Source organism: Orycteropus afer, unplaced genomic scaffold (assembly GCF_000298275.1).
Source record: "Orycteropus afer afer isolate SDZICR_OR568_19922 unplaced genomic scaffold, OryAfe1.0 scaffold00153, whole genome shotgun sequence".
Taxonomy (NCBI): domain Eukaryota; kingdom Metazoa; phylum Chordata; class Mammalia; order Tubulidentata; family Orycteropodidae; genus Orycteropus; species Orycteropus afer.
In genome coordinates, this window is record NW_006921740.1 from 5,436,780 (window position 1) to 5,461,893 (window position 25,114).

The following is a 25,114-nucleotide window of genomic DNA, read 5'->3' on the forward strand; positions in this document are numbered from 1 at the left end:
GGTATTTTCACGCAAATTCTTCTGCTAGTTGGGGTTTAGTCTACTTCTGAATCCTTCTCTTCAAGGCTCAGGGGTCCAAGAATAACTTCTGTGTCTGTGTCAATTGGTTTTCCTTTTCTTTGTTGAAGAGGGTCTGTGCAGTCCTTCTATCTAGTCCGCCATCTTCCGCTCCCCCTCTTTAACATTTTAAAGAGGTCTTTTTCAGCAAATTTGCCCAGTGTAATATATTGTTTTATTTTTTGACTACTGTTTTCATGGCTGTTGATTGTGGATCCAAATAAAATGAAATCCTTGACAACTTTAGTATTTTCTCTGTTGGTCATAATTTTGCTTTTTGGTCCAGTTGTGAGGATTTTTGTTTTATGTTGGCATTGTAAACCATACTGAAGGTTGTAGTATTTGATCTTCATCAGTAAGTGCTTCAAGTCATCTTCACATTTAGCAAGCAAGGTTTGTGTCATCTAGATATTTATTGTAGGTTATTAGTCTTCCTCCAATTCTAATGCCACGTTCTTCATATAATTCAGCTTCTTGGATTATTTGCTAAGCATATGGATCGAAGATAGGCTGATAAAATCTTTACTCTTCTACATTCTTTCAGCTTGTGTATCTTTGGTAGGTTAATCTTTCTAAAATGTCACTTTTATGTTTCTAAAATGCACTTTCTTGCTCAGAAATGCTCAGTGACATCCTAAGAGCTGTTAAAATCCATTTTGAAGCCACTTTCCTCCAAATCTTACATATGAATGGCTGTAAGCCATTCACTTTTTCCTATTGAGAATCCTAAGCCTATGTTCTTCTAGTCAGGTTAATTCATCAAAGTTTCATCCTCTTCTATTTTTGTTATTTCTCCAAGAAACATTATTATATATCTAATAGAAATATAATGTGAGCCTCATATCTTAACTTTTTTCCTACTAGCAGTTAAAAATAGAAACTAGTGAAATGAATTTTAACTTACTTTATCTCTATTGAGATACTTTGCTTTTTTTTTTGTATCAAGTCTTTGAAAATGTATGTTTTATGCATACTTACATTACATTCTCAATTTTGAGTACCCACATTTCAGGTGTTCCATAGTCGCAAGTGGCTATTGACTGCCTTACTGGACACCGCAGTCCTAGAATGTTTTTTGACTTTGGAAGTTCAAGACTCTTAAATTTCAACATTGTGGACCATTCGCAGTCTTCATCAATCTTTTCTCAATTCATCTATGAGTTTATACTCATCATTTTGGCACTTGTAGCATATGCTATGACTGTTTCTCACACTATTTTTATCCATTAATTGAAATTCCTACTCTATTTAACAACCGCATAATAAATGACTAGTTGAACTAAATTTGTAGGAGGGGAAGAGTAGGTACATACTTTCTTTTGTGTAGGCTTTATTTCACTTTAACATATTTAACTTTTTATTTCTTTATCCTGTGTAGCATTCTTGACTTTACCCTTATATCTTGAATCACTTGCCAAGTTCTTAAAGCTTTTTCCTTTTAACTATTCGTTAGTCTGCCTTCTGCTCGTTCCTTACTGCTCTATGCTGTGCAGTCAAATTTTGGCTCATAGCAACCCTGTATGACAGAGTAGAACAGTCCCATAGTGTTTGCTAAGCTGCAGTCTTTAGGGGAGCAGATCACCAGGTCTTTTCTCCTATGGAGCTGCTGGGTGAGTTTGAACCACTGACCATTTCGTTAGCAGCCAGGTACTTAACCATTGTGTCACCAGGGCTCCTTGCTCTTTTCCTCAGACTGGGGCATTTATTGCCTAGATTGCTGCAACAGCATCCTAACTAGTGTCCTAAATTATAGTTTTATTCCACCCATCCTTTCTTCACTTCGTGCTCCACACAAAGATCACATGATGATCTTTCCAAAATACAATTCTGTCATTTTACTTCAGTGTTTAAAAGCCCCACAGTTGCTCTTAGGATAAAACCTAAACTCAATCATTATGGCTTATTGAGGCCTGAAGGATGAGTGTGGTTGTAGAAGGGAAGGGAACAGTGTCCCACGCATAGGGAAGAGCATGTCCAGAGCCCTGGAAAGGGGATCTAGAAATTCGGTAAGGAAATTGGAGCTCTAGGGATGTAGTAGAAGAATATGAGTTTGGGGTACTAAGTTGAAGCTGTATCCTGAAGGGTCTTTTAAACCTTGTTAATAAGTCTGGACACCACATTTAAGAGTGTGGAGATTCATTGAGGGTCTCAAAGTTAGGTAACTTGCGATGGAAAGTATTAAACTGCATTATTAAACTGAATTGCGAGCTCTGGTAGCATAGTGGCTAAGGCACTTGACTGCTAACTGGAAGGCTGGCGGTTCAAACCCACCAGCCACTCCTTGGAAGGAAGATGGGGCAATCTACTTCCATAGTGATAGTGCCTCGGAAACTCGAGGAGGGGTCGCTATGGGTTGGGTCCGACTCGACGGCACATAACAACAACAACAACATTAAACTGAATTATAACTAGCATGTTTAATGGTTGTCACCATTGAACATGGTGATTTGACCTAAGCTCAGCTTTTCAGTCTTAACTCTTGCTGTTCCAGTCTTTTTTCCTCTTTAGCTGTTGCCTTCCTTCCCCTGCCCAACAGCAATGTATGCATATCTGGTTCTCCAGTGCTCCTGCTATACTAACGTTCTGTCATATATCTTTCACCCCCTGGTTTTTATTAACTACCACCTCCTTTCCCTCTACTGGGTAACTTTGATCATTCTTGGGATCTCCACCTTGTAGAGTTCTTTCTCAGAAGTCCATACTAGGTCAGGTGGCCCTGCTATGGACATGTGATATCAAAGTCTGTATATTTTGAGTTGTACTTATTAATGTATAATCAGTAAGGCAATCATTAATACCCACTTTCCTCAGACTCAGGTCCTTTGAGGACAGGAACTAGGGCATGGTTTCTGGTATATCCCCAGTACTTGACAGTGTGCACACAAAAAATGTCGATACTGACAATGAATCAGTGTTATGGGAACGTAAGAGGTGATTTCTCTCCTTGAAAATTGTAAGTACTTAAATTTCTGTTACCTTTGATCTTACCTAATTCTTTTTAATGACTCAGAAGCTACTTTTCACTAGGTCTTAGGACCTGTATCAAAATTATCCCTATTGCCTAAATCTATCAGTGAAGAGAAAGGGTTAATGTTGGCAGCATGATTTAAGAAATGTGAGGGGAGGGCACACTTCTAATAGGCAGGCAGTGCCTTCTTTTGTACATTAACTTGAAATCAAGTAGCCCATCTGAATGAACTTCCAGTTTGCCTTCCATGGGAAGCAGAAGTTGGGGAAAAAAACAGTATCTTTTTGCAGCAAGCTAATTTGGATATCTACTGCCTCGAAAACCCAAGGAGGGGTTGCTATGAGTCAGGACTGACTCGACAGCACACAACAACAACAACAATTTGGATATTGTATTGTGAGTGTATATATGAAAATACTACTGTACTTCCATTCGTTTGGTGTGTTTTAGTTCTGTTGTAAGAGAGGCAGGTTGATAGTGGAAAGGGCACAGAATTTGATAGCAGAAGACTTAGGAATTTGGTCGATTCTGACTTTATCTAACTTCATGACTTCAACCTTTTTGATATTTTGTTTTCTGATATCTTTAAATTATATAATTAAAATTCTTCCCAAAATTATGTGAGTTGAATGTGATGATGTATGTAAAAATACTTTGTAGAATATAAGGTTCTAAACAGATGAGTAAGATTATTAATCACTCTGGATGTTCACTGATTAATCATTGTATACGATTTAAGCTTCAACCTTCAGAGAATTTTATCCTGAAATTTGATGTATTTCCGTTTTATTTCCACAGTACTCAACATTGGTATAAAACTGTATGAGGGTAAAACAAAAGAAGTCTATGAATTGTTAGATAGTCCAGGAAAAGTTCTTCTGCAGTCCAAGGACCAGATTACAGCAGGAAATGCAGCTAGAAAGAATCACTTAGAAGGAAAAGCTGCAATTTCTAATAAAATTACCAGTTGTATTTTTCAGTTATTACAGGAAGCAGGTAAGTGGCTACCTATTCTTTTCTTCCTACTTCCTTCCCCATACCTTCTTCCTTCCCTCTTCTCTCTCGTGCATGGACAAACATACTTGGTCTCATTCACAGGGAGGTGGCATTATTTGGATTAACAACATGCTGTTTGGGGATAATTTACAAGCTTGGTTTACTTGAACCAAAAGAACTCTTAACACTGTAAGTTTTGCTTCTTTTGCAATTAGCAGTCGTGTCATTTGGTTGAAAGGTATTGTAGCAGTTTTCACCAGGTAAAGACTGTTTTCTCTATATCCCTTCTGCAACTTCCCTGCTCTAGGACATCTTCAGTCTTAAGGAGTTTACCTGTAAAGGAAGCCCGTTTGTTTTTGGTAACTCTAATTGATGAACTGAAATTTACTCCCTAACGTTTGCTCTTTGGAGACACAGGATTTCAAATCTTTTCTCTTGAAAACCCTGAAAAGTATTTGACAATAACCAACCTCATCTTCTCTCCTTCCATTCTCCAAGTTAGGGGTTTGGACTAGGTCAAAGATCTGAATGAAGACTGTTTCCAATTGAGAAGTCTGATTGAAAGACTAAATTCAGATTAGAAGGACATTGTATAGAGGACATGTGGAGCAAAAGAGGCAGGGGGAAGAATATCCCTTTTCACATTTTTATTTTAGTGTAGTTGCAGATTTGAATCGTCATCCATGTCAGAAATCCCTATGTTTTGAAAGTGAATGTATTATTATGTATTTAAAGCCCCTTTAGTTCCTAAGTCACAGGACCCAGTATTTTTTATTTCATGACCTCCTTGAGTGGTGGTTTCTCGGTGACTGAGTAGACTTCTAGAGAGCATCAAACCAAATGAGTGGACCACCAGATGAATGTCTGGTCCATTTTTTATATCTCCCACATTATCTCCCTTTCCCCCGTTAAAAAATTTTAAAGGTTAATTTACCTTTTAAAATAGTAACAATTTAAAAAATTCATTTTAACCAATTTATTATTAGTTATTCTTAGCTTTGGGATTATGTGGATGCATTCACAAATACGTGCACACACTATTAAGTAGTTGAAGATACTTTTTATTTGTTTATACATAAAATACAAGTCAGTGTACTTTCTGGGGTTGAGGACAGATGACTCAAGTCACCTCTGTCTAGTACTTTCCAAGTTTTAATTCAGAGACCTTGTATGTATCCTAGGCAAACTGGGACAGTTGGTCAACTTGGGTGAATATGCCAATAAGTATGTTTAAATCACTGTATCTGGCACATTTAACCAACTGAAACGTACTTGGTTCACAGATAATGTTGAAAGGTGTTAATACAGGTTTTAAACGTAGCAGTGTGAAATTAAGGAAAACCTAAGTTTTCAAAATTCTTAAACAAATTAGTTTACAGGACATGCTAGGAATCCTACTAAGCCTTATGTAGTTCCTAACAATTAAATAGGAGCCCTGGTGGAACAATGGTAAAAGCACTTTGAATAAAAGTAACTTGTTTACATTAAAATAATAGAAATAGATCCTTGGTGCTCAAACTTGGTAGACAAATGAGGAAAAATGTTTAATGGTTATCAGATCTAAGAAAGGACTCTTGAAGCCATGTCAAGTCAGAGTCCATTACCAATTGGCAGCATGATCTATCATTGTGAAATTACTTTACTTTAAGCCACTACTGCTTTCACTGTAAAATATAAAAACAAAACCAGTTGCTATTAGTTAACTCACAGTGACACCCCATGTGTGTCAGACACCCTTGTGCTCCATAGGATTTTCAGTAGCTGATTTTTCAGAAGTAGATTGTTAGGCCTATCACCTGACTCACCTATGTTGTTGAGTGCCATTGAGTCAGTTCTGACTCAGCAGTCTTGTGTACAACAGAACAAAATACTGTCTGGTCCTATGGCGTCCTCCCAATCCTTGCTGTACTTGAACCCTTCGTTGTAGCCACTGTGTTGATCTTTTTGAGGATCGTCCCCTTTTTCTCTTATGCTGCACTTTACCGAGCATGATGTCATTCTCTAAGGACTGGTCCCCTTTGACAATACGATGATCAAAGTAGGTGAGACAAAGTCTGGCCATTCTCGCTTGTAAGGTGCACTCTGGTTTTGTTTCTTCTAGGACAGAATTGGTCATTCTTCTTGCAGTCCATAGTATTTTCTTTGCCAGCACCACAATTCAAAGGCATCATTTCTTTTTGTTTTTCCTTACTCGTTAATCCAGTTTTCACTTGCATCTGAGGTGCTTGAAAATACCATGGCTTTGGTTGGGGCACCTTAGTATTCAACTAACATCTTTGCTCTTTGACACTTTAAAGAGGTCTCTTGCAGCAGATTTGCCCAGTGCCATATGAGTTTTTGACAACTTCAATCTTTTCTCCATTTATCATGATGTTTATTGGTCCAGTTGTGAGGATTTTTGTTTTCTTTATGTTAAGGTGTAATCCACACTGAAGACTAGTCTTGCATAGTCATTGTAAGTACTAGGTGGTCTCAGATCTCCAGCTTTGGTTAATAGCCAAGCATATTAACCGTTTGCATCATCCAGGCATTCTAAGTGAAATAATAGCTACCACAACATTTTATATGAGGTTAAATGAGATGACATGTAAAACACCTAGCACAGTCTAGGGATTCTGGAAACATAGGTCCATTTGTATATAGATAATATGTAAGTTCAAAAATTTCTCAATCCTTTCATGGTAAGAAAAAGTTGGCGTTAGATTATAGGATTAGATTGAGGTTGGAAACAACTAATACTGCAAGCTAAAGATGAGCATTGTTAGGTTAAATTCATGAAGGTTTCTGGGACGTGTTTTAATTTATGCTAATTCTATAGCATGGCTTTGTTTACAAACATAATGATAATGCTTAGAAAAGTACTTGACATGAAGTAAGGTACTTGATACATGTTAACTGTTATTAGAGAGAGAGTGATTTTTCAGACCACCACATCAGATCATCAGATAGCTTCTATTCCAAACATCACAAGTCTGTGTGTCCATGTTAGTTTTCCAGTAATATGAGTCAGAGAGAATGGAGAGCATAGACAGATACTTTTTGGCCACCATGTTCCTCCCAATACCATTAAAAGATTTTTTAAAAGGACTGTTTGCATTAAACATTAAGAGAAAATGCTATTCAAAAGTTAAACCTGTTCTGTGATTCATAGTTCTAATAAGTACATTAATACTCTGTATGGCTCATATAATGGCTGTAGAACTCAAGAATTCTGGAACTAAGTTAGATTTAGAAATAATTTAGTGCCACTTAGGTAAGTTACTTGCTTTTTGCAAAGTTTTATACTCAGTGGCAAAAAAAAAAAAAAAATCTGCATCAAGTGGATTCCAACTCAAAATGACACTCTAGGACAAAGTAGAACTTCTTCATAGGGTTTCCAAGGCTGTAAATCTACAGAAACAGACACCCACGTCTTTCTCCTGTGGAATAGCTGGTCAATACGAACCTGCTGACCTTTTAGTTCTTAGCTGGATGCCTCAACCACAACATCACAAGCAGAACCTACTAAGTATTTCTTGAATGAATGAATGGTAAAGGTACTGGGACCCAGATTTTCTGATCCAGTATATCTTTTGCTATACAACATGAAAATGAAATATTCTTTAATAAATTTGATGTGCAATAGAAAGCAATATTAATAATTTTGTTTTCCTACTTTTCACCTTTTAAATATTAAACATTTTACTTTTGAAAGTATCATTTACGGGTAATTCATTTGGCTACATAAAAGTTTTACTTTTTGTAAAGGGTAGAGTTTTATTATACTTCTCATGTACCTTTTTAAATGAAATTATATTGCTTTCTTTTAATTTCATCATCAATATGTAGGCATCAAAACTGCTTTCACCAGAAAATGTGGGGAGACAGCTTTCATTGCACCCCAGTGTGAAATGATTCCAATTGAATGGGTTTGTAGAAGAATAGCAACTGGTTCCTTTCTCAAAAGAAACCCTGGTGTCAAGGAAGGATATAAGTTTTACCCACCTAAAGTGGAGCTGTTTTTCAAGGTAACAGTTTTATGAGTCTGTGTTTTATGATAATGTACTTAAAATTACAAAATCAAAAGATTAAGTATTTTTAATATGTTTGATATTACCAAATGTAATCTCAGAAATTCACATTAATGATGTATACTTCTTTCAGAAATGGATAAATCAGGTTTTTAAAAGAAAACTAATGCAAAAAGCTACTTATCTTTAGACTAATATGACTAGCAAAGTGAACAAATTAAAATTAGGAATTATTAGGAAAGAAAAATAACAATTCAAAATCTCATAAAATTTACTGTTGAAAAGTTTAAAGCAAAGGTTAGTATAAAAGATCTCAGTGAATTACAATACAGGAAAATTGCAGTATCAATGTCACTTAAAATAAAAAATATATGCAATGAAAAATGAAATAGGCCCTGATCGCAAAGCCTACCATATAGCCACAGTAGTTAAAACAGTCTGGTACTGGTAGTTGACACATAGAACAGTGGAACAGAGTAAAGAACCCAGACGTAAATCTACCCACCTGTGGACAGCTGGTCTTTGGTCTTTGACAAAGGGCTGAAACTGAATGGGGAAGAGATAGTCTCTTTAACAAATAGTGCTGGCAAACTGGATATCCATTTGCAGAAAAATGAAACAGGATCCATATGTCTCACCATATAGGAAAAGTAACTCAAGATGGATCAAAGACCTAAATATAAACCTAAAGCCATAAAGATCATCAGAGAAAAAATAGGGGCAAATGTAGAGGCTTGAATACATGGCATAAATACACTATCAAACATAACAAAAAATACACAAACCAACAGAAGGCAAACTAGACGACTGGAACCTCCTAAAAATTAAACATTTATGTGTATGAAAACACTTTGCCCAAAGAGTAAAAAGGGAACATACAGACGGGGAAAAAAAATTTGGCAATGACATACAGGACAGAACTAATCACTGAAATTTATAGAAAACTTTAACACTTCAACAACAAAATGGCAATCCAATTAAAAAATAGGCCAAGGGCATGGACACTTCATCAAAGAAGACATTTAGATGGCTAATAAACACATGAAAAGATGCTCACAATCATTAGCTATTAAAGAGATACAAATCAAAGTACTTACAAACCCTTTAAGATGGGAATTGAACTCAACCCCTATGGCACAACTTTCAGCCAACCAATAGGCCTATAAAGTGAACAATAATAGCAGGAAGGTATGCACTCATTTAAACAGTAAACCGTACAACATCAAAAGGGCAGCATTTGCCCAGGGGATAAAGCTAAGGAGAGAAGAAGGGTGAAACACAGGGAGAAAGTAGGAAGAGTTGAATGAATTCAAGTGGGAATTGGAATGAATGTTACAAAACAAAATGTGTATGAGTTGTTCAATGGAAAACCAATTAAGCTCTATAAACTGTCACCAAAATCACAATTAAAAGAAAAAGCTGCAAGTTCCTTGTTAGAAGATTCTTGTATCTTTTAAAAGAAATAGGAATCAGTGCTTATGAGTATTTATTTGTTTTCTTTTAAGATGTTAAGCATATTTCTTCTACTGAGCAAAGGTATTGTTGCCTTTTAATCAGTCATTTGCATAACCAAGTGTTCATATTAATATCCGTTAACAGGAACATGGGACGTACGAAGTATGAATCTAGGAAATTTAGAAGTTGTCAAAAATGAAATGGAACGCATAAAGATTGATATCCCAGGCATTAGTGAGCTGAAATGGACTGGTTTGGGCCATCTTGAATCAGATAACATGATCTATGCTGGGAATGACAATTTGAAGAGTAATGGCATGGCATTCATCATCACAAAGGATGTTTCAAGATCTGTTGTGAAGTACAATGCTGTCAGTGATAGGATAATATCCATACACCTACGAGGAAGATCAGTTAATACGACTATTATTCAAATATGTGCACCAGCCACCAAAGCCAAAGATGAGGAAATTGAAGATTTTTAACAACTTCTGCAATCTGAAATTGACTGAACATGCAATCAAGATATGTTAATTATCACTGATGACTGGGATGCAAAAGTTGGAAACAAAGAAGAATCACCAGTAGTTGGAAAATTTGGCCTTGGTAAAAGAAGTAATGTTGGAGATCGCATGATAACATTTTGCAAGACCAATGACTTATTCATTGCAAATACCTTTTATCAACAACACAAACGGTGGTCTATACATATGGACTTCACCGGATGGAATACACAGGATCAGATTGACTACAGCTGTGGCAAGAGGCAATGGAAAAAGCTCAGTATCTTCAGCCAAAACAAGGCCATGAGCTGATTGTGGTACAGACCATCAATTGTTCATATGCAAGTTCAAGTTGAAGTTGAAGACAATGAAAACAGGTCCATAAGAGCCAAAATATGATCTTGAATATATCCCTCCTGAATTTCGAGACAATCTAAAGAATAGATTTGATGCATTGAATGCCATTGACCGAAAACCAGAAGAATTGTGGGATGACATCAAGAACATCATCCATGAGGAAAGCAGGAGGTCATTAAAAAGACAAGAAAAGGAGAAAAGACCAAAATGGATGTCAGAGGAGACTGTGAAACTTGCCTTTGAACAGAGAGTAGCTAAAGCTATTTCTTCCATAAGAAGAAATGACAAGATAAAAGGGCTAAATAGAAGATTTCAAAGAGCAGCTTGAGCAGACAAAGCCAGTGACTATAATGAAATGTGCAAAGACATGGAGTTAGAAAACCAAAAGGGAAGAACACACTCAGCATTTCTCAAGCAGAAAGAACTGCGGAAAAAATTTAAGCCTCGAGTCACAATATTGAAAGATTCTATGGACAAAATAATGAATGATGCAGGAAGGAATACACACAGTCACTGTACCAGAAAGAAATGGTCGATCCTCATCCATTTCAGCAGGTGGCATATGTTCAAGAACCAATGTTATTAAAGGAAGAAGTCAAAGCTGCACTGAAGGAATTGGCAAAGAACAAGGCTCCAGGAACTGACAGAATACCCATTGAGATGTTTCAACAAACAGCTATCCCACTGGAGCCACTTACTCGGTTATGCCGAGAGATTTGGAAGAGCAACTGACTGGAAGAGATCCATATTTGTGCCCATTCCAAAGAGAGTTGATCCCTCAGAATGTGGAAATTATGGAACAATATTAATATTGCATGCAAGTAAGATCTTACTGAAGATAATTCAAAAACAGCTGCAGCAGTATATTGACAGGGAACTTCCAGAAATGCAAGCTGGATTCAGAAGAGGACGTGGACCAAGGGATATCATTGCTGTTGTCAGATGGATCTTAGCTGAAAGCAAAGAATACCAGAAAGATGTTTACTTGTGTTGTACTGACTATGCAAAAGCATTTGATTGTGTAGATCATAACAAATTATGGATAACATTCAGAAGAATAGGAATTCCAGAACACTTAATTGTACTCATGAGGAACCTGTACATAGACTAGGAGACTGTCATTTGAACAGAAAAAGGAGACACTGCATGGTTTAAAATCAAGAAGGGAGTGCTTTGGGGTTGTATCCTTCATCATATGTACTCAATCTATATGCTGACCAAATAATCTGAGAAGCTGGACTATATGAAGAAGAACATGGCATCAGGATTGGGAGAAGGCTCACCAACAACAAGTGATAACAGTGATGACACAACTTTGCTTGCTGAAAATGAGGATGACTTGAAGAACTTAACTGATGAAGATTGAAGACTACAGTCTGTAGTATGGATTACATCTCAATATAAAGAAAACAAAACTTCTTACAACTGGACCTGTAAGCAGCATCACAATGAATGGGGAAAAGATTGAAGTTGTCAAAGAATTCACATTGCTTGGTTCTAAATCCAAATAGGATTAAGAAGAGAATGTGGAACCAGGGAAATTGCTGTTGCCAGATGGGTCATAGCTGAAAGCAGAGAATACCAGAAAGATGTTTACCTGTGTTTTCTTGACTTTGGAAAAGCATTCAGCTGTGTGGATCATACCAAATTATGGAATTGTAGAAACCATGCATAGCTGAAGAGGCGGTCATTCCAAGAGAACAAAAGGATAGTGCATGGTTTAAAATCTGGAATGGTGTGTGTATCAGAGTTGTATCTTTTCATCATACTTATCCAAAATGTTTCTAAGCAGATAATCTGAGAAGCTGGACTGTATGAAGAATAATGTGATATCAGAATTGGAGGAAGACTTATAACAATCTGTGATGCAACCTTGCTTGCTGAAAGTGAAGAAGACTTGAAGCACTTACTGATGAAGATCAAAGACTACAGCCTTCAGTAGGTATCACACCTTAATATAAAGAAAAGAAAAATTCTCACAGCAGGATCAATTAATAACATCACGTTAAATGGAGAAAAGATTGAAGTTGTCGGGGGTTTAATTTTACTTGGATCATAATCAGCACCCCTGGAAACAGCAGTCAAGAAATCAATCCATGCATTGTATTGAGCAAATGTGCTGCCAAAGACCTCTTTAAAGTGTTAAAAAGCAAAAAGATGTCACATTGAACACTAAGGTACACTTGACCCAAGCTGTCCGTTTTCAGTTGCCTCGAATGCATGTGAGATCTGGATAGTGAATAAGGAAGACTGGAGAAGAATCAACGCCTTTGAATAATGGTGTTGCCGATAAATACTGACAATACCTTTGACTGCTGGAAGAACGAACTAACTTGTCGTGGAAAAAGTACAACCAGAATGCTCCTTAGAAGTGAGGATGGTGAAACTTCGTCTCTTGTGCTTTGAGTATGTTATCAGGAGGGAGCAGTCCCTGGAGAAGGACCTCATGGTTGGTAAACTAGAGGGTCTGCAAAAAAGACGACGACCTTCAAAAAGACAGATTGGCAGGACCAGGCAGTGTTTCCTTCTGTTGTACATAGGGTCTTTGTGAGTCAGAACCAACTTGATGACATGTAACAACAACAGTAAGGAGAAATAGAAACCACAAATTTAAATGGTATTTAAATTGATGTATTGCAAGAGGGAAAATTATTTCAAATACTTTATGACATAGGATAAGTTAGTTACTTAAAAGTTGAATTTTAAAGTAGCTTTTGAGAGTAGGCAAATCAAAGGTAATTCCTTTGAATTATAGGGTATTTTAAACCTCTTTAGAGAAAATATATGTAAGGAATTCAGAACTTAGAGTTTAAAATTACTTGTTTTTCTAACAAGTTCAACAATTTTACTTTTAATTATAATTTTATACTTTATTCTCAGGATGATGCCAGTAATGATCCACAGTGGTCTTTGGAACAGCTGATTGCTGCAAAATTTTGCTGTGCTGGTCTTGTTATAGGGCAGACTGAAGTGGATATCATGAGTCATGCCACACAGGCTGTTTTTGAAATACTGGAGAAGTCTTGGTTGCCCCAGAACTGTACATTGGTTGATATGAAGGTATAAGTAAAACAGAGATATGAAAGTAAAGAGTATAACTGAGAAATGTCTTCAGTAGTGTACGTTTTAAAAACTTTTCTTAGGTGATTTGTTGTTTCTAGATTGAATTTGGTGTTGATGTCACCACGAAAGAAATTGTTCTTGCTGATGTTATTGATAATGATTCTTGGAGACTGTGGCCATCAGGAGATCGAAGCCAACAGAAAGATAAACAGGTGATGCTTCAGGTTTTGTATCCTACACAGATCAGCCTTGGTTAGTGATGAATGAGGGAATAAGAGGAAAAGAAAAGACAATTATTCTTTCCTATGATATGAACCTGATTTATTGATTACTATTTATTTTTAAGAATAAATATCTTCTGTATCTTGAGGTAGGAGAGAGAGGAATAATATTTTAAAATCAAATAGCATAGATCTTATCCATTATCTTAATAGACTTTCATAACAGTAACAGACCAACTATTATCCTCATTTTTCTCAGTGAAATCTAAGGTGGGTCTGTGAGGATAAGTATTCTTCACAATTAGAAGAATAAGTGGCAGACTTGGGATTCTACTCCAAAACTTCTGGCTGTTACTATGTTTCATTTCTTTTCTTAGAAAAATCAGTAAAGTAAGACTGTCTTTATATTTAACATACAAGAATTCTCTAGGGAGTTCATTGTATTTGCTAGTGTGAAAAGCACTCGCAATTAAATGAAAATACATGTATACCTCATTATCTAAAATTTCTTTAGTCTAATTCAGAAAATGAATTTGTTAGATTCAGATACATCTTCAGATATCTGGTGTTTGATATCCAAGCTCTTGGTAATCCCTTCCCAAAAGTTTGAAACCACATCGATTCAGATAGCAAGACATAATTGTATCCTAATTTTTCTATCTTATTTTCTAGTCATATCGTGACCTCAAAGAAGTAACTCCTGAAGGGCTGCAGATGGTAAAGAAAAATTTTGAATGGGTTGCAGAGCGAGTAGAGGTAAACTATTGGTAATAAATCTACACGGTATTGTATGTTTTTATTCAAAGAGTATCTTCTGTTTCAGAAAACTAATGTAGTGGGTTTATTGCTTTTCTTTATTTCGGTGAGTTGAAAGAAAGGAACACCTTTAAGAAATGTCCCAGCTGGACTGTCTTCACTGTTGTTAGTTTGTTGCTGTTGAGTCATTTCTGACTCATAGCAACCCTACATAGAACAGAAAGAATCACTGCCCAGTCCTGTGCCATCCTCACAGTTGTTGGCAGTCCTTAAGCCCAGCATTGCAGCCACTGTGTCAGTCCATCTCATCGAGGGTCTTCCTCTTTTTCACTGACCTTCTCCTTTAGCAAGCATGATACCCTCCAGCTACTGGTCCCTTCTGATAAACATGACCAGAGCCATTCTGGCTGCCAGCGAACATTCCAGTTGTATATCTTCCAAGATAGACTTGTTCATTCTTCTAGCAGTCCATGGTATATTCCATATTCTTCACCAATACCATAATTCAAAGGCATCAATTTTTCTTCTTCAGTCTCCCTTAGTCATTGTCCAGCTTTTGCATGCATAGGAGGCAATTGAAAATAACGCGGCTTTTCCTCATTGGTATACTGGAACGCTCTGCTCGTTAGCTAGCCAATAAACTCTCCCAAATCTTACTGGGGAAACCTGGAATCTTTATTTCCTCTTTGTCCCTGCTGGAAGAAACCTTACTTCTTACCAGCCTCTCTGCTGCTACTCCAGAATTCCAATAGCATGGGATGGATTCTTATATTCAGAAGTGCAACTCCATGTGACTTTAAAATGCTACTTCAGAGTTTATGGTATTAATATAATTCTATGGGAGTTGAAGAAGACTTGTGGTTATCCAAGTATAACCACCTTTTAGAACATTATTTCTGTGGGAATATACATTTTGAGTTCTAAGCAATTAATTTAAAAGGAATTTTAATATGACCTCTCTAATTTGGCTATATAGGATTTAAAACCTCCACTAAGACATCTGGTTTAAAACTCTATGCATAAAGATAACACAGACCACGCTTGACAGACATAGGAGGTTTTGTTATCATTTATTTGTAAAGTTAAAAATGAGCACTAAAAAGTAAACATTGTCATACACTAAAAAAAAAAAAATTGCACTAAGCAGAATGTACTAAAAATCTTAAGATAAAATAATTTATAATTTTCTGAATACTAAAATATAAGTTTGAATATTTATCCTTACTTTTTATTATACTAAAAAATAATTTAAAATATTATTTAGGCCTTAATTATGAAGGCCACTTAGAGTGTAGAGAGTACTTTTCAAAACAAATCCTATGTTATTTTATTCTGTTTATCTCTGTCTTAAATTTGATCTCTTAAGAAAGAAAATACTCTGTCTAGTTATAATTTTACTATATATAGCTCTTTGAGTGTTCTTACAGTACTCATTCCTGTTTATTTTTCTCTTTATCTTCTTTTTCATGTTCCTGTTTTTCTTAACAGTTGCTTCTGAAATCAGAGAGTCATTGCAGGGTTGTAGTATTGATGGGCTCAACCTCTGATCTCTGTCACTGTGAAAAAATCAAAAAGGCTTGTGGAAATTTTGGCATTCCATGTGAACTTCGGGTAACGTCTGCCCATAAAGGACCAGATGAAACTCTGAGGATTAAAGCTGAATACGAGGGTAAACTTCACATAACCAGAGCATTTCAGGGAGTTCTCATTTTGTCAAAAATTTTTGTTCTAGACTAATATGAAGAGGAATTTTGACACATTTCCAGGGGAAAAAATGTGATATGCTAAGCTTTTATGGCATTTCCAAAGAGTTTAAAGTGATGTACAACAGCTTATAAAAGAAAGAAATGGGGAGAAAAAACTAAAAATTCAAGCCAGGAGGGAGGAAAAAAGACTAGACTTAGGAGAACCTCTTGCTTTTACCTGATAAGAAGCCCCTCAAGTGTTGTTTCTTACATGCTCCAGCAGAAAATAGGCCCCATGCCAATTATGAGAAGTCTGAGGGAGCTCTGGTGGCATAGTGCCTAAGGCATTTGACTAATAACCAGAAGGCTGGCGGTTCAAACCCACCAGCTACTCCTGGGAAGGAAGATTGGGCAACCTATTTCCATAGAGATACCGCCTCAGAAACCCAAGGAGGGATCGCTATGAGTCGAATTGACTCGATGGCAGTGAGTTTGGCTTTTTGGTTTTGAGGTTGAAACAGTGAATATTTCAAGTATCGTTAATGGCCAGCCTCTGCTCAGAGGCAATCACACATGAAATTAAGGAATATTTTCAGGATGTAGTACGTAAAAGAAAGGTCTTGATGGGTTGGCATTGATCTAAATAAATGGAGGCCTGGAGGTACAACCAAAATATTCATGTGCTTTTCTCAACTAGAAGAAAATGTTCAGTGAGTTTTCTTTCTAAAGGTAATTGCTATAGAAGAGTAGTTATTAATTTGGTGTGGAGACAAAAAGATCTCAGGTCCCTTTGATAAGCTATTGAAAGCTAGAACTCACCAGAAAAATACATAAAAATTTAGATTCCAGATTAACAATCTTTTCTTAAGGAAAGAAAAGATTAATTTACTAATTGCATCAAAGAATGAAATGTTTAAGAAATATGTTAGAAAAGATATCAACCAACTAAACCAAACATAATGTCATCAAGTCCATTCTGAGTCATAGTGACCACCATAGGGTTTCTAAGGCTGTGTATCTGTATGGAGGCAGAATGCCTCATCTTTTCTTCTGTGGAACAGCTGGTGGGTTCAAACCACTGACCTTTTGGTTGACAGCCAAATGCCTTAACCACTTCACCACCAGAGCTCCTTAGAAAATACATCATGAGGTCTTACATATTTTGAGTAATTAAATTTGCCTTTATCTACTATTTCAAGAAATACCCCTAAGTCTATATTAACTAGGTCTCCCTGTACCTTGTTGGTTGAAAGACAACCCGACATGGAAAAACCACCTGTTCAGCTGATGTCACTCTTGATTTGGTGAACATAAGCAGCAATAGTAAAAGGGACCTGTGACCCATTTACTTACCAAAACCCGACATCTCATTTGTTGCATAGCTCTTGAATATGGCTAAACCTATTCTAGTTACTTTGTTATTTGATTTAAATGGCAGAGTGGACCTTATATGTTAAATATGTACATAATAATAATGTTTATCTTATGCTTTTTCCAGAGATGACAACTAAAGGAACTCAAGGAATGAAACATAGGCCTTTTTAAAAAAAATAAATAAAACCTCTCTTTAAATCTCTCTAATGTTTAGCATAATTATTAACTTGTCATTTACCTAGGAGATGGCATTCCTACTGTATTTGTGGCAGTAGCAGGCAGAAGCAATGGCTTGGGACCAGTGATGTCTGGTAACACTGCATATCCAGTTATCAGCTGTCCACCCCTGACACCAGACTGGGGAGCTCAGGATGTATGGTCTTCTCTTCGACTACCCAGTGGTAGGTTGTATTGAATTTTCTAAAACTATTCATTATGAAAATGATTAAATACACATACAGTAGTAGAGAGACTACTGTAACGAAATGCAGTGTACCCGTTACCCAGCTTTAGCAATTGACAAATGACTGATTTTGTTGCATCTGTATCCGTTTCCTGCTAGATTATGTTAAAGCATCCTAGACATCATGATGTATCCTAGACATCCTATCATTTCATCCTTAAGTAGTTAAGTATGCATCTCTAAGTGATAAGGACTATTTTTATTTTTGATTAGGACTATTTTAAAATCATAATTATGATGTCATTTTCAAGCCTAGGAAAAATTAATAGTAATTCCTTAAAAATAATCTAATTTCCAATTAACATTGAAATTCTTTTACAGTTGATTTGTTCGAATCAAGATCCAACATAGTCCTTATATTGCATTTAGTTGATAGGTCTCTTAAAACTCTTAATCTATAATAATTTTCCCTCCTTCATTTAGTTGTCATATAAAATTTTGCACATTTTAGATTAGGTTATTTATATTCCTGGATGATATTTATTACTTTTCTACCTCCTATATTGGCATAGTGCCTAAGGCACATGACTGCTAACCAAAAGGCTAGTGGTTCAAACCCACCAGCCACTCCTTGGAAGGAAGACTGGGCAGTCTACTTAAATAGTGATAACGCCTTGGAAACCCAAGGATGGGTCGCCTATGAGTCGCATCCGACTTGAGGGCAGTGAGTTTAGTTTTTTATATTCATATAACTTGATGGTACAAACTGTAGTTAGATCAGATTCGGATTTTATTTTTGGTAAGAATACATCATGCATGGCATTGAGTTTTGACAAGTGAATGTGACTATATTACTTTTGTAGAGAAAAATTGTTTCAGAAATTGTTGTTGTTGTTAAGTGCCATAGATTCGGACCCGACTCATAGTGACCCCTCCTTGGGTTTCCGAGGCGGTATCACTACAGAAGTAGATTGCCCAACCTTTCTCCCGAGGAGTGGCTGGTGGGTTTGAACCCCCAGCCTTGTGGTTAGCAGTCCAGTGCCTTAGATACTATGGTACCAGACCTCCCCCAAAATAGGGGATCAAACTAAATGATATCCAGAGAAATTATATCAGTTGGCTGACTGAATAATCTCTTAGAATAATAGAACTGGTTTGTTCATCATCATAGTCCAAGATAGGATCCGAGTTTTTGCAACTCATGAGAGTCATTACTGTTCAGTAAGAGTTGTTTTATTTGCCTATTACTTAACACCAATCAAACCCCAAACTTATCTCATACTGTGTAAACCAGCTCTTGATACGTGTCAAATACTTTAAATACTTGAGCCTTCTGACCTGTTCTCTGGAGTTTTTGGGTGGCACAAAAATGAAGTGCTCAGCTACGGGCCAAAGGAGTTGGTAGTTCACAGCTGCTCAGGTACCTCAAAACACAGACTTACTGATGTGGTTCTGAATAGTCAGGCCTTGAAAACCGTATGGAACACAGTTCTGTCTTTCATCTCATGGGGTTGCCATGAGTCAAAAATGACTCAACAGCAAGTAACAACAATTGACCTGTTGTTCCTTGTGGACTGTCTTCTCTAGGCCTGCTGCACCACTGTTGTCTGAGAATCTCCCTTCACCATTGTTTTGGATATTCATTTTGCCTTTCCCTGGTCTTGAAACTCCTGTTTTCTAGGCTGTATCTTATTTTTTCTTGGTTTATTTCTTGTTTTGTTGAAGCATATTTCTTTGTTAACTACCTGTGAAAAAGGTAACAAAACCCATTGCTCTTGAGCCAATTCTGACTCCTGGTGACCCTGTAGGATAGAGTAGACCTACTCTGTATGGTATCCAAGGCTATGTTGCTGTTGTTGTTATGTGCCGTCGAGTCAGACCTGACTTATAGCGACCCCTCCTTGAATTTTCGAGGCAGTATCACTACGGAAATAGATTGCCCCATCTTCCTTCCAGGGAGTGGCTGGTGGGTTTGAACCGCCAGCCTTCTGATTAGCAGTCAAGTGCCTTAGGCACTACGCTACCAGAGCAGACTGCAACAACTTTCTCCCACGGAAAGTAGCTGGATTTGCACTTGAGCACTTGTACCATCAGCGCTTTTAGAAAAGGGTACATGGGAGGTAAACTTGCTGAGACCTTGCATATCTAGAAAAGGTTTTAATTGTAAGTTGAGTATCTAGATTTTTGAGGGCCTTACTCCATGTCTTCTAGCTTCTAGTTGGAGGGCTCCATTGCTTTTTCACCTTTCTAATTCAAGGTCCAGAGTATTGTTTTTTATATAAATGAGGTCGTACAGGATTTGGCCTTTTGTGATTGACTTATTTCACTCAGCACTATGTCTTCAAGCTGAGTAGGGGAAGCCGATGATCTCAGTATGTGTATAAACTTAACCTCCTCAACTCTGCTGGTTTCCTGCCTGCCCAGAGAATCTGTTCTACCTTCTTCCAAAAAATCGAAAACTATGCCAGAGTAAGGAGGAGCAGTTTGCTCATGTAGATAAGGGTTGAAAGGACTCTGAAGGTCTATTTCTTAGACTTTCAGTCAGTCCTCTCTTTAGCCCCTCTTTTACACTACCACCACACTCATATTTACACCACCACCCCTGCTTTTGCTCCAGTGATGTCTATTGCTACTAGTTCCTCAATCTTCTGGTGTTTATTAAATGTAAATCAGGTGGTTTCTCATCTTTCCTGCTTCTCCCAGTTTAGGATTACGTTTTCTTCAATCTGCTAAATTAGTTATCACTCCATTTGCCTATTTTCTTTATTCTGTCCACTGTTTTTTGGTAGGATTTCAGAGGAAATCTTTCAGTAGATATTACATTATATCAGCTTCTCAAGTTGAAAATCTACTGTTGGTAACAAATGAAGCTATAACCAAATTTAGGCCACAGAAGGAGTATAAGCTATTATGCCTGGAACTTAACAGAAAAGGGGAATGTGATAAGCAAATATTTGGCAATGTTTGTCTAGTATTGTCCAAGAAGGAGAGACAGGAAATCCAGAATGTTTATACATTTTGGTCATATAGTTGGGGATAACCTTTTAAAGAACAGTTTTAGTGACCTAGTTCATTTCTCTTTTGTGCCATGCTTGCTAGATAACCTAGTTTTTCACTAATTAAGCTTTCCTGATATCAGGCATGGAGGCCTGGCAGTAGGTGTAGGTGTTGATATACTAGAGTGGAACACTCCACTGAGTATAGTAGTAATGGTAGATACTCATTTATGACTTGCTGTGCAATATGCATGGGTCCAAGCATTTTTTCTGTCTCTTAACTTAGTAATACTCACATAATGTAAACTGCTAGTTATGATTCCTGTCTTACAAATAAACCGACTGCCATCGAGTCAATCTTCGACTCATAGCAGCTCTCTGGGATAGAGTAGAACTGCTGGTTGGGTTTCTAAGACTGTAAATCTCTAAGCAGACAGCCTCATCTTTCTCTTGCAGAGCAGCTGTTGTGTTTTAAACCACCAACCTCTTGATTCAGAGCCAAGTGCTTTAACCATTGCACCACCAGAGCTCCTATCTTACACGTGACCCTAAAATAAACATTTGAGGAAACTTCTGGTAAAATGGTGGAATAGGCAGACAGATACACAGAAAAGGGGAACCAATTAACACAGATACAGAAGATAATCCTGGAGTCCTGAAGGAAAGGATATAGAAATGGACTAAACTCCAACTAGTAGAAATTGCATGAAAACACCAAAAAAGATGACACACAGAGCTGCAGCCTATCAGCAATCCTGACAACACAGGCAGCTTGGATATTGCTGAGTGAGGTTATGACCTAAGAATTAACCTAAAAATCAGCCCTACTACCCAGGGGCTACATGGAGGACTGCACTGGTCACTGGTGAATAAAAGGGGAACCAGGAAAGAGTTAAAGCAGGCTGAGCTGTGGACTTTTGCCTGTCCGGAGGTTGCAGCTATTTTGAATGTTTACAAACTGTTCGACCATTTTGGATATTTAAAGCAACAGCATTCTCCCAAATTTCAAAGACTTAAGCATAGTCTCCACTTGCCAGGAACCACAGGACATCCCGCACACCAATGACCGGAAAGGTTCTAGTTTTCAGCTTTTTTTTTTTCTTTCTTCCCTTTTCCTGGTTCCCATCTTTTTCTTTCTCATGGTTAACCCAATTCCTTGTTTTCTTTTGGCATTTTTCCCTTTTTTTTATTCATTATTCTCCTACTGTGCCTTTTTTCTCTTATTGCCCTCTTCTCAGATATTGTGGTTTTTTTTTCCTTTTCTTTCATTATTATTCCTGTATGCTTACATAATGAGTTCTTTGTCCACTTTTTTCATGGTTATCTGATTGTTATTTTTGTTTAACTAAGTGGGAGACAGCAACATAGCCCATACCACACAACTACACCCACACCTCCTGCAGTTTTCCTGAGTGAGATCCACCACTTCCTTCTCTACCAGCTAACTAGCCAACGATAAATGACCACCAAGAAGAGCCTGATGCCCCCCAAACTGCTCTTCACAAACATTTAACAGAGATCTAAATACAGAAATGTCACAATGTCTTGGAGACAGCAGACCATCACAGTCCACACAAAGAAGCAAGATAAAGTAGTAGATACAGACCCAGAACACATCCCTGAGGAAGAAGCAGCATTGGAACTCCCAATAAGGAATTCAAAAGAATTATATTTAGGTATCTTCAAAGAATTGAGAGATCAATGAAAACACAGACAAAATTAAGGAAAACAGAAAAAACCCTAGAACAATTTTTAAAGACAATACAAGAACAAAATGACAAAATAAATGAAAATTAGAAATGATACAAACTCTAAGATAGAAATTCAGAAGATTAAAACTAAATTTTCAGAACTAGGTAACACATTGAAAGGGCAAAGGAGTAAAATAAAATTAATGGAAGACAGAATGAATGAGATTGAGTTCAAATACCTGGATACTTCTTTGGAAAGGGATCACTCAGAAAAAAGGTGAAAACAAAATGAAGAAAGTCTAAAGTTCATATGGGATACCATCAAAAGGAATAACCTACGTGTAATCAAAATTCTGGAACAGGTACAGAAAAAGAAAACCACTGAGAAAATTGTCCAAGATTTGTTGGAAGAGAACTTACCTGATAGGATGAAAGATGAGACTATATCCATTCAAAAGTCCAACGAACAGGATAGATCCCAAAAGAAAATCACCAAGACCTATCATCAAACTCATCAAAACCAAAGACATAGAATCCTGTAAACAGCAGGGGAAAAAACGAAAAGTTACTTACAAAGTACAACTAATAAGCTCTGATTTCTCAGCAAACACCATGCAAGTCAGAAGGCAACGGGATGGTATATATAAAACCCTGAAAGAAAAGTTTCCAACCAAGAATTACATACCTGGCAGAACTGTCCCTCAAACATGATGGTGAGATTAAGAAATTTCCAGATAAGCAGAAATTAAGGGAATTTGTTAAAACCAGACCAACCTTACAAGAGATATTAAAGGGAGTCCTTTAAACAGAGAACTATTAATAGCAAACAACAACTGACTATCAGTATGCAAGATGACATAACCCAGAAACCAACACAGCTATGGACACCTCCAAAGTAAGATAAGTTTGCAAGATTGTAAACAGGGAACCAGAGACATCAATTGACAAATCTGGACAACTACAAACCAAAAAGAGGGGGAAAATAGTGTAGTTACAGAACTTCTGAATGGTAAGGAAGTCAAGAGAGTTGCAAGATAGAATGGAAGGTTCTACACATACCTGCACACCCATGTTCATCGCAACTCTGTTTACAGTAGCCCATCAATTTACCATGCACTATTTACATGCCCATCAGTGGAAAAACTATGGTACATAACACACACTAGAATGCTATGCAGCACTGAAGAGTAATGTAGAGTCTTCAAAATAGCGCATAACATGTATGACCTTGGAGGACATTATCCTAAGTGAATTAAGTCAATCATAGAAGGACAAATATAGTATTACTTCACAGTGGAGGGCCAAGGAAAGATTTCTATATGGAGGGAAACTTTGTTGGTTGCCAGAGGTGGGAGGGTAAGGGAGGGAACACTGCAAAAAAAATGGAATAACCCATGTCACTTTAGTTTTGTGTATTGCACTGTACATAAATTATATTTCAATTAAATGCATTTAAGAAAAAAAGATACAATGGAATGTTCTAAAAAAGACAAATAATGCAATTCAAAACTGGGCAAAACACATGAATAGACACTTCACCAAAGACGATATTCATACAGAAAACAAACAAATGAAGAAATGCTTATGATCATTAGCTATTAGAGAGATGCAAATCCGAACAACGAGTTACCATCTTGCCCTGGCACTAGTAGCAAACTTCCACAAGTCAGAAAATGACAAATGTGGCGGAAATGCAGAGAGATTGAAGATTGAGACTCTCATACAGTGCTGGTGGGACCGTCAAATGATACAACCACTGTGGAAAGCAGTATGCGGATTCCTTAAGAAGTTGGAATTAGAAATACCATTTGATCCAGCCATTCCATTACTAGGTATATATCCTAAAGAAGTGATAGCTAAGACAAGAACAGATACATGCACAACCATGTTCATCGCAGCACTATTTACAATAGCCAAAAGATGGAAACAACTTAGGTGTCCATCAGCTGAAGAATGGATAACCGAACTGTGGTACATAAACACAGTGGAATACTATGCAACCCTAAAGAATAACGTAGAATCTGTAAAATACCACAGAACATGGATGAACATGGAGGATATTGAGTGAAATAAGTCAATCACAGAAGGACAAATATTGTATTAGTCCATTATTATAAAACATCAAGGAAAGGTTTATATACGGAAGGAATTTTCTTTGTTGGTGAGCAAGGGTGGGAGGGGAAGGGAGGAGAGGCTACACTATTAGAAAGGTAGAGACAAGTACTGATTTGTGTGAAGAGAATGGCACTGTACCACATATGAGTGATCAACACAGTGGCATTGAGGAAGAGGAAGACAGAGGTGCATGGGAGGTACAGACAACGGTACTGCATTGTCAATGAAGGCAAACATTGATCTATGGGTGGACACACCAAACTATTAGGTATGTCTGTGCAGGGGGGAGTGTGCCCAAGACCATGTATAGGGTTGGCAGACAATGTTTGTATAAGTGTATTGCTATATTCTATAAGAATTCCCATGTATGTAGTATAGCTGACCAAGGGACAAGGTTGTAGTCACTTCTTGGCCATAGCCAGCTACCAAGAGGCAGCAAGTAGTTGGACCTGTGGGGCTCGGTA

The 25,114-nt window shown here is 37.1% G+C and overlaps 1 protein-coding gene across 1 annotated transcript in view; it reads left to right on the forward strand.

The window, feature by feature from the left end:
* PAICS (phosphoribosylaminoimidazole carboxylase and phosphoribosylaminoimidazolesuccinocarboxamide synthase) overlaps positions 1–17,860 on the forward strand; it is a 29,124-nt gene extending 11,264 nt beyond the window's left edge. The window contains exons 4-10 of the mRNA XM_007946218.2: positions 3,824–4,021; positions 7,850–8,028; positions 13,227–13,406; positions 13,508–13,621; positions 14,303–14,386; positions 15,875–16,055; positions 17,688–17,860. Of these exons, the coding sequence (XP_007944409.2) occupies positions 3,824–4,021; positions 7,850–8,028; positions 13,227–13,406; positions 13,508–13,621; positions 14,303–14,386; positions 15,875–16,055; positions 17,688–17,860 (1,109 nt within the window). The remainder of the gene's footprint in view (positions 1–3,823; positions 4,022–7,849; positions 8,029–13,226; positions 13,407–13,507; positions 13,622–14,302; positions 14,387–15,874; positions 16,056–17,687) is intronic.
* The last annotated feature ends 7,254 nt before the right edge of the window (positions 17,861–25,114 follow it).